Raw genomic sequence first — 10,611 nt, forward strand, 5'->3', positions numbered from 1 at the left:
ATCCACAGATAGAGGTTGGAAAGTACTGTGTGTATAACTGAGTTAATGAGACAGACAAGAGATAAGTGCCAACAAACAGTTTATTACTACAGTTTTCATTATTCATGCGCGGGGCACCAATCCTGAATTCTGAGCAGGGGGTGGTAGAAGTTCCATCCATCCATCCATCCATCCATTTTCCAAACCGCTTATCCTATTGGGTCGCGGGGGGTCCGGAGCCTATCCCGGAATCAATGGGCACGAGGCAGGGAACAACCCAGGATGGGGGGCCAGCCCATCGCAGGGCACACTCACACACCAGTCACTCACACATGCACACCTACGGGCAATTTAGCAACTCCAATTAGCCTCAGCATGTTTTTGGACTGTGGGGGGAAACCGGAGTACCCGGAGGAAACCCCACGACGACACGGGGAGAACATGCAAACTCCGCACACATGTGACCCAGGCGGAGACTCGAACCCGGGTCCCAGAGGTGTGAGGCGACAGTGCTAACCACTGCACCACCATGCCGCCCCAGGTAGAAGTTCCAGGTCGGTTTATATGACCTTCCTCAGAAACTCGTATGCCGCATTCGTGATGCCCCAGGACAGGAGGGAGCGGTGGTAATTTAGATGAGCCCCTCGGCAGAGGTGGCTCAATTTACCACCTCGCTCGCTCCAGACGGTGCGCAGCACCTGATGTGATGCCTGGAAGGCTCCACCCACCTGCATCTGTTTGCGAGCCTTCAGTACATTAAGAGGGTAGAAAAGGAAACCTAGAGTGGCTCCCAGAAGGCCGCCGCAGACAAAGTCACTGACCAGGTGGCCGGCATGAGTTTCAGCCTCAGGCAAGCTGTTCTTGATCGGTCCACGTAGCCCGAAGAACAGCATGTTGTAGGGACCGTTGCGCAACAGGATGGGCCCCATACCGCGATACAATTCACGCACCCCGTAGTCCTGCACCAGTGTCCGGAATGCGTGAAAAGTATTGCTAAAACAGCCGTGGTGCCGATGGTCCTGTAGAAGTGCCTGGACCCTCTCAAAGGGGGTCAAAGTTGCCCCCATAGTGCCGGCCAGAATAGCCGCCATGCTGCCGGTCAGCAGTCCCGGGCTGCCGGCGGGTCGTGGCAGGAGCCGAGATAAATCATTGTAGAAGCCAAACATGAAGGCCATTGAGGTGGTTCTCTGTAGTAGAGGGGGCAGCAGACCACGGTACAGTGTCCGCATGCCGTCCCTCTGTAACTGCCGGATGGCCTCGGTCGTGGGCACGCCAAAAACCTGCTGCCGAAAGATGACCTTCTTTATTGGGAAGGTGATCATTATATTTGCCATGCCAGCACAACCACCGCAGATATAGTGCTTCCCAGGCCTAGTTGGTGCCTCACTCTCAGGGTTGCCTTGTTGACTCTCTGCCATCTTATAAGAACATAAGAACATAAGAACATAAGAATTGGGCCCATCAAGCTCGCTTGGGGAGAACTAAACTAATAGCTCAGAGTCGTTAAAATCTTATCTAGCTCTGATTTAAAGGAACCCAAGGATTCAGCTTGCACTACATTATCAGGAAGGCTATTCCATACTCTGACTACACGCTGTGTAAAGAAGTGATTCCTTAAATCCAGCTTGAAATGTTCTCCCGCTAATTTCCACCTATGGCCACGAGTTCGTGTATTTAAACTAATGCTGAAGTAACTATTTGGTTGAACAGCATCCAAACCTGTTAGAATCTTATATACCTGGATCATGTCCCCCCTCAGTCTCCTTTGCTTGAGACTGAACAGATTTAGCTCAAGTAACCGTTCCTCGTATGACATTCCTCTAAGACCAGGAATCATTTTTGTGGCTCTACGCTGCACCTTTTCTAAGGCCAGAATGTCCTTTTTAAGATATGGTGACCAAACCTGCACACAATATTCTAGGTGAGGTCTCACCAAGGAATTGTATAATCTTAGCATTACCTCCCTTGACTTAAACTCCACACACCTGGAGATATACCCCAACATCCTATTGGCCTTTTTTATTGCTTCCCCACACTGGCGAGAATGGGATATGGAAGCATCAACATACACACCAAGGTCTTTCTCATGATCAGCTACCTTTATTTCAGTGACACCCATGAAATACCTGTACTTTATATTTCTGCTCCCTAGATGGAGTACCTTACATTTATCGACGTTAAATTTCATCTGCCAGGTATCGGCCCAGTCACTAATTAAATCAAGATCCCGCTGTAGCTGCTGAGCCGCTAATTCAGTATCTGCTACACCACCCACCTTGGTGTCATCTGCAAATTTCACCAGTTTACTGTATATATTGGTATCCTTATCATTTATGCAAATTAGGAACAATAGTGGTCCTAAAATTGAACCCTGCGGTACCCCACTATGAACGCAAGCCCACTGTGACATTGTGCCTCTTATAACTACTCGCTGTTTCCTATCTGTTAACCAGTTATCAATCCAGGTCGCTACGGTACCTAAAATACCTGTCGCTTTGAGTTTAAGTAGGAGCCTCTTGTGGGGGACAACATCAAAAGCCTTTTGGAAATCTAAGTAGATGACATCATAGGCCTTCTTATCATCAACTTCCTGAGTAGCTTCCTCAAAAAACTCCAACAGATTTGTTAAACAGGATCTACCTCTCCTAAATCCATGCTGGCTATCCCGCAAAATGTTATTGGAGTCCAGGTAATCTACCATTTTCTCTTTGATTATAGCCTCCATAACTTTACCAGTTATACAAGTTAGACTGATTGGCCTATAGTTAGACAAATTACTTCTATCCCCTTTTTTGAAAATAGGCGTTATGAAGGCGTGCTTCCAATCAGAAGGTACCACACCTTCAGATCTATTCACAATAGATGATACAGCACATCAGTTCTGAATGCAAACTACTGACACAGACAGACTATACACACAGACACAATCAGGCTGCCATTATCCTACACCAAGAAAAATCAGTGCAACGTGAACTAAGACACAGACAGACCATATTACAAATATGCATGTAACACAGTGCTGGAGAAGGCATCACTTAAACTGTACTATGACAGAACATTCTAAGAGAGAGACCCATCCACCACAACAGAGCTGACATCACACTGTTTGACAACCCGAACAAAACCACGTAGATTATAGACATTGCCATACTAGACACGCACAACCTACAAAAGCTACAAGCAGATGAAATATGCAAATTCAGGGAACTGGCACATGAAACACATCACCTCTGGAAAATGGATACAGTGGGCATTCACCACATTGATTGTCCCTGCTCAGGTGTCACCCCACATGCAGTACACAAAAGTCTACAAAAATTACCTTTACAGCCAAACACATACAATAAACTACAAAAAGCAACAAAATTAAACACAAGCCAGAGTCAGGAAATCGCATTTATAAACCTGTACTGATATGTTGGTCTTCGCCCAACATAGGAGATAGATATGGGGAATATCCCACAGTAATAATAATTATTATAATAATAAAAGCCAAAAATGATGGTTGCTCAGGTGGTCTTCTGCAGCAGCCGGGGCAGCAGGCCATGGTACAGGGTCCGCATGCCTTTCCTCTGCAGCTGCTGGATGGTCTCGGTCATGCACCCTCCGAACAGCTGCTGCCGGAAGTCAACCTCTTTTATCGGGAAGGCGATCATAATGTCTGCGATGTCGTCGCACCCAGCGCAGATGTAGTTCCATGCCCAGTTGGTGCCTCACGCTCAGGACTCCCTTGCCTGATTCTCTGCCATCTTACTTGACTCCAGGGAGGCAAATTTCCAGACACTAATTTAGCGTAATGCAGTTAATCAGATGTCACTTTGTTCTACCTCAAAACGGTTCTTCCCAAATCCAACAGGACAGTACGTTCCCAACTTACTCACTTTTTTCCCCGTAATGATACACTTTCATCATTATTATTATTTTAACAATATACAAAGATAATGCAAAATGCATGACAGATTCAAATTACATTTTAAAGAAAGAGAGGTACATATCCTTTCTCATTTATAAAAGATTCTTCAAGGCATTCTATAAATTGCCAAAAAATGACAGCTTTTCGGGTTTTTTTTAGTCCATGCAAAGTGTTAAAGTAAAATTTGAATTCCAATTTAAACTAGCATATATTAGGCTTCTTTGGGGTCCATTTGCATTTGTGAACATAAAATTTACCATATAAAACAAACAGATTTAAAATAAAAACATAATTACTATTTATGTTGTTTTCCCATAATAGAATAGAATATCTTTCCTATCTAAAGAAATCTTACAACCAGACAGTGTTTCAAACAGATGTTCTATCTCAATCCAAAAATATTTGAGAGGTAAACAATCACAAAACAAGCGTGGAACGGTTTCCATGCAGATACCACACAAGGGGCAAAGATCAGATATTTCGTTGCTGTCATGACCTGCTCGTGCATCCTCCTGTGTGCCACGCCCCCTCATTACCCTCGTCTGAAACCCTGATTGTTCCCAGGTGTTTGATGTTATTTCCGGCTTGTCCTGTGTATTTCAGTCCACTTTTGAGTATGTTTTCTTATGTCATTGACGTTATGTGCTGTGTTGCTCGTTCCTAGTTAATAAACCCTGTTTGCCTGCTCGCACGCCTGACTGTTGCCTCACACCTCTGGAACTCAGGTTCGAGTCTCCACTTGGATCACATGTGTGCGGAGTTTGCATGTTCTCCCTGTCACAATCGCGGGCAGGCACAGCAGCGAGCGTGCAGGCTGGCGGTCAAGGAACAGGCTAACATGCAAAATACGGGAAATACTGGTGGTTTATTAGTGCAACGGGGAGCGGGAGACATTGGACCACACCTAACCCAGTCAACTACAATGACGGACAGGGGAGACAAGCAAGACCAGGACTTAAATAGGACAGGACTAATCAAAATAAGCAGACACAGATGGGTACAATCGGGGAAGCACACGTGGGTAAGCAGGGGGCGTGGCACACACGAGGAGCGGACTCCCCATGTCGTCGAGGGGTTTCCTCCAGGTACTCTGGTTTCCCTCCACAGTCAAAAGACATGCTGAGGCTAATTGGACTTGCTAAATTGCCCGTAGGAAAGCATGTGCGAGTGAATGGTGTGTGAATGTGCCCTGCGATGGGCTGCCCCCCCTCCTGGGTTATTCCCTGCCTCGTGCCCATTGCTTCTGGGATAGGCTCCGTACCCCCCGCGACCCAGGATAAGTGGTTTGGAAAATGGATGGATGGATGGATGGATGGATATTGACACCAATACAGTACATGCAGTAAATTGGTTCCATACAGGGAGTAGAAATATAAAGTACGAATATTTTATGGGTTCAACTGAAATAAAAGTAGCTGATTACGAGAAAGATAGCGGTGTGTATGTTAATGCTTCCATGTCCCACTCTCGCCAGTGTGGGGAAGCAATAAAAAAGGCCAATAGAATATTGGGCTACATCTATAGGTGTTGCGATGGGCTGGCCCCCCATCCTGGGTTGTTCCCTGCCTCGTGCCCATTGTTTCTGGGATAGGCTCCGAACCCCCCACGACCCAGTAGGATAAGCGGTTTGGAAACTGGATGGATGGATGGATCTCTAGGTGTGTGGAGTTTAAGTCAAGGGATGTGATGCTAAGATTATATAATTTCCTTGGTAAGACCCCACCTAGAATATTGTGTGCAGGTTTGGTCAGTATACCTTAAGAAGGACATTGCTGCCTTGGAAAAGGTGCAACATAGGGAGAGGAAAATGATTCCTGGTCTTAGAGGAATGTCTTATGAGGAGAGGTTAGCTGAGCTGAATCTGTTTAGCCTCGAGTAAAGGAGACTAAGGGGGGACATGATCCAGGTATATAAGATTCTAACAGGTCTCGATGCTGTTCAGCCAAATGGCTATTTCAATATTAGTTTAAATGCTAGAACTCGTGGCCATAAATGGAAATTAGCGGGAGAAATTTTTAAAATGAATTTGAGGAAGCACTTCTTTACACAGCGTGTAGTTGGAGTATGGAATAGTCTTCCTGCTAGTGTAGCGCAAGCTAAAATCCTGGGTTCCTTTAAATCAGAGCAAGATAAGATTTTAACAGCTCTGACCTATTAGTTAAGTTCTCCCCAAACGAGCTTGATGGGCCGAATGGCCTCCTTTCGTTTAAAAATTTCTTATGTTCTTTATGTGAATGAGGCAATTCGCCTCGGAAAGCGGATTATTTTTTATTTCTGTTTTTTTTTTTTTTTTTTTTTTGTCTTTTTTTTTTATTAACACAGAACAGCATTAGGATGATCCTTTTGCCACACGTTTCGGCCACGGGCACTCCAAGCACCTACTGAATAGTGTGTTGACGTGAGTGCTGTGCGATCAATCACGTCTAATGACACACAATGATAAATTAGTTACGTGTTTTATAATTTTATCTTACATAACAGTAGTATTAGAGATCTGTGACCTGTATAAACGCACAAAAACCAGATGCAGTGTGTTTAGTGTTTGTTGTGACACCCTAATTCACAATGTTCTGTAACCCGGATAAAAATTTAATGCAGATGGATGTACATGTTTATACATTGAGTGTAATTAAATAAGTTACATTATTTGTTTATTACGAGAGATATGTTTTTTTTAATAAATGGTCAAAACGTATTGTTTCTTTAAAAATATTAAATAGACAATTAGTTTCAGACATTGTTTGAAACCTAAGTTGATGGTGGGTTCATTTTGTTTTAATCTGTAATTGGTTAGATAGTTTGATGGATGGTGATTAGACCTATCGCTGTTTTTGGGGGGCGGGTCCAAGTGCGAGAGCGGGAGAGCGATATGTGGGTCCCCTGTGAGAGGAGAGACAAATGGCAGAGATCCTGCTCTTACATCTTATGGGAAGCTACTATGTATTTGGTATTTATTTTACTCTAATTATTTGAAGATGTAAGTTTAGCTCGCGTATGAACAATACCGACTACAGTGGAATTGATTTTGTTTTAGTTAAGTAATCAGTCCAGAATTAGCCACCGTGAGTTTGTTCTCGCGGATTGAGCTCGAGTCGGTGACGGTTGGAGCTGTCACCATCTATGCGAATTGCCGAGTGTAAGAGACTGCCAGCGCTGCGAAAGTGGTGGAGGGAGACCAGAGCCACCGCATTCAGATGAGGATATCGTGGAGTGAAAGTTGGTTTGCGAAGTTGGTCTGAGGTAACTTTTATTTATTTATTGAGTTTACAGCGCTCGGGAGAGTGAAGCGGCCAGTGCGTTTTGATTTAAAGGCCTCAACGTACGCTAGCCACGACTCAGGCCTGCAACGGGGTGGGAAAATTCCGACTTCATGTAGTTAATATATAGGGTGTGGATCCACGGAAGTTGCACAAGAATTCTTAGTAGTTTGGGTTTCTTTTTATTTTACAAAAACAGTGATAATGATTTTGGTTTAATATTGTTAATCACCGTGTTTACCCAGTACGTGTTGTACCTTGTCTTTATTTTTTTGGGTGTTACTCACGATCGAGGTTTTTATATTCCAAACAGTAAATGTACCATTTGTTTTAAGTACTGAAAAACCATTTCTTTTTATAATGCTTTTGGTATTTCATTTATACTTGTGAGATTGGTGATTTGACAAGGAGACAGAATCGTTATAACTTTCCCATATCTGTGTGTTGAGCGACGCGTTGGTTTCGAACCTAGGGCTCCCTCTCTTAAAGCTAGGTTTATTCACACCTAAAGGCAGAAATACCGTTGCTATGAGCTACGTATGCGTATCCGTACACAGTTGCGTTGTTAACGTTTGTGCTAATATAATTACGTCCGTACTGTTAGGTACTTGGATGAATTTTTTCAGGTTTCCTGTAGAGAGCTAAATCCAAATCCATTGCAAGCAGCGTGTTGAGCAGATTACAGAACTGTTTACTTTTTAAAAATCGGACCAGTGATTCAAAAGTTATCGCAATTTAAAGGTTACTAATGAGCAGGCAAGTCGTTAATGCTTTTCTAGAACAAAAGGAACAAAAACTGATTTTTTTTTTTTAAATCGGTTTTCACCAGAAAACCTCATTTAAAGCTTTGTAGCTTGAAAACAAGGGCCTCAACCCACATACCTTTCTGTATTGAGGATACCTTAAACCAGGGGTCTCAAACTTAAATTGGCTGGGGGCCATTGCTGTGACTGATATTTCATAGGAGGGCCATTTTATCATTCAAGCACAACATTTCTGGAAATTTACTTTAATTGCTGAGTTGTTAACTTTCTTTTACATTACATTACTAACATATTTCTGTTATACTTAACAAAAATATAAACAGTGTGTGTATTATGTTATATATTTTTTACTTTTTAATTAAGTTACCTACTTTATTTTAACTTAAGTTACTTATCAAAACTATTCTGAACAAACAACCTTACACTGAACAAATGCAATACATTTGCAAACTATGCTATTTCTTCCCAGACACCTGGCAGCGCTTTCGCTCACACAGCTGCGCCACATTGGCCCTGATGGTGTTCACAGTTGAAACCCTTAGTACAGCTTCAAGATGAGCATCACTAAGCCTGGACCTGAACTTGCATTTGTTAAAGTTCATAGCTGAGAAAAGCTTCTCACACAGATATGTGCTTCCAAAAAGGCACATTAACCGACTGAACACTTTGGACAGCTCTGGGAAGCGTGGAGGTAATTCTCTCAAAAACTGTGCAGTCTTGTCTGCATTTCCCTGTGCCTCTCTGAATTTAGTTTTTAGCTCACTGTTGCACTGCAAGTCAATAAGTTCCATTTGCAACAAATTTGGGACACTCTCCACCTCAGCTGAGAAGGGGTCTGCAAACAGCTGGAAAGTGTCATGGTGTGCCTTGAAGTCTGCAAAACGCTTATCAAATTCCTGAAGTAGGTTTTCAACAGCAGATGCATATTCATCACCATTGAATGCTATGCCCTCCTCCAGAAGAGATCTGCATGTTGTGAAATGACTGAGGTTTTTTGCAGAAAGCTGAGTTTTCCACAATCTTAATTTTGTGGAGAAGGCTTTCTCACTTTCATATGCTGCTATGATAAGCTGACCAGGGCCCTGGAGCTTTAGGTTAAGGATGTTCAGTTCCTGTGTAATGTCCACTAGGAATGCAAGGTCCATGACCGATTTAGGATCATCAAATTCAGGAACATCCATTCTGCCATCTTCCATGAATCTCTTCACCTCTGTTTTTAGCTCAAAAAATCTCTTCAAGACATTTCCCCTGTTGAGCCAGCGCACCTCAGTGAAGTAAAGTACATCGCCATATGTTGCCTCAATTTCTTCTAAAAAGGCACGAAACTGGCGGTGCTGTAAACTCCTTGACCTGATGTAATTGATGCATTTTAGGACAACAGACATGACATGTTCATATTTCAAGGATTTGCTGCACAGTGCCTGTTGGTGTATAATGCAGTGCAGAACAACCGCTGGATCTGCATGTTCCTCTTCTAACTTTCTTTGCACCAGCGCCACCAGTCCATTTTTTTTACCTGTCATAGACGGAGCGCCATCGGTAGTAATGCCTACTAGTCTTCCAAGGTAAACCAGTCGCGTCGCCCAACTGCTGAAATATATCTTTGGCTGTTGTCCGGCCGTGCATTGGACACAAACTCAGCAATTCTTCTGTCACCTCAAACTTTTCATTAATACCCCTGACGAAAATAGCTAGCTGAGCATTGTCAGTTTTGTCTGTGCTTTCGTTAAGCGCCACAGAGTATGCAGTGAAAACCCCCGCTTTCCCGCGTAGCTGATCATAAATGTCACTCTATAATTCAGTACTCCACTCTGCCACTGTATTTGCCGATAGAGAGATTATTGAACATGTTCTTCTTTTCTGGACATAAAATATCAGCGACCTTCAACATACAGTCCTTCATAAACTGCCCTTCAGTGAATGGCTTTCCTGCTTTAGCGATCATCTCACTCACCACATAACTCGCTTCAACTGCAGCATCAGCATCCTTTTTGGCTTTGTAGAAAAGAGTTTGCTGGGACGTTGGCTCTCTCTGCAACTGGGGAGCTTGTTTTTTTCTTTCGTCTTCCTGGTACTTCTCATACTGGTCTCCATGTTTAGTAGAGTAATGACGCTTGAGATTGTATTCCTTTAAAACGGCAACTTTTTCTTTGCATATTAGACAGGTGGCATTTCCATTAAACTCCACAAAAAAATACTGCAGTGTCCATCTTTCCTGAAACTGTCTGTGTTCATCATCCACTTTCCTTTTCGGTTTGGAATAAGACATTTTCGTTCACAGCCAAACAAAAATAAACTGCTAATGCCCCGAAACTAGCTCTCTTCTTAGCATGTCTGCTGGCACATGTAGGTTTTTTACGCTATCACCATATTTGATCGTTTTTGTTTGTGTTGTTTTTGTATATTGAATGAGTAGTTTAAATTGCTATAAAATAACTACAAAAATGGCGGCATGGTGGTGCAGTGGTTAGCACTGTCGCCTCACACCTCTGGGACCCGGGTTCGAGTCTCCACCTGGGTCACATGTGTGCGGAGTTTGCATGTTCTCCCCGTGTCGTCGTGGGGTTTCCTCCGGGTACTCCGGTTTCCCCCCACAGTCCAAAAACATGCTGAGGCTAATTGGAGTTGCTGAATTGCCCGTAGGTGTGCATGTGTGAGTGAATGGTGTGTGAGTGTGCCCTGCGATGGGCTGGCCCCC

The 10,611-nt window shown here is 43.5% G+C and overlaps 1 protein-coding gene across 1 annotated transcript; it reads right to left on the reverse strand.

Annotated features, from left to right (window-relative positions):
* Nucleotides 1-539: 539 nt before the first annotated feature.
* LOC125717140 (mitochondrial nicotinamide adenine dinucleotide transporter SLC25A51-like) lies at nucleotides 540-1,397 on the reverse strand. The gene has a single exon (XM_048990114.1). It carries the CDS (start codon nucleotides 1,395-1,397, stop codon nucleotides 540-542), a length of 858 nt encoding a protein of 285 aa, XP_048846071.1.
* Nucleotides 1,398-10,611: the final 9,214 nt, after the last annotated feature.

Source organism: Brienomyrus brachyistius, chromosome 21 (genome assembly GCF_023856365.1).
Source record: "Brienomyrus brachyistius isolate T26 chromosome 21, BBRACH_0.4, whole genome shotgun sequence".
NCBI lineage: Eukaryota > Metazoa > Chordata > Actinopteri > Osteoglossiformes > Mormyridae > Brienomyrus > Brienomyrus brachyistius.

What these genes read in the sequence shown, in the direction of transcription:
- LOC125717140 (XM_048990114.1), bottom strand. Translation starts at nt 1,397, where the DNA reads ATGGCAGAGAGTCAACAAGGCAACCCTGAGAGTGAGGCACCAACTAGG.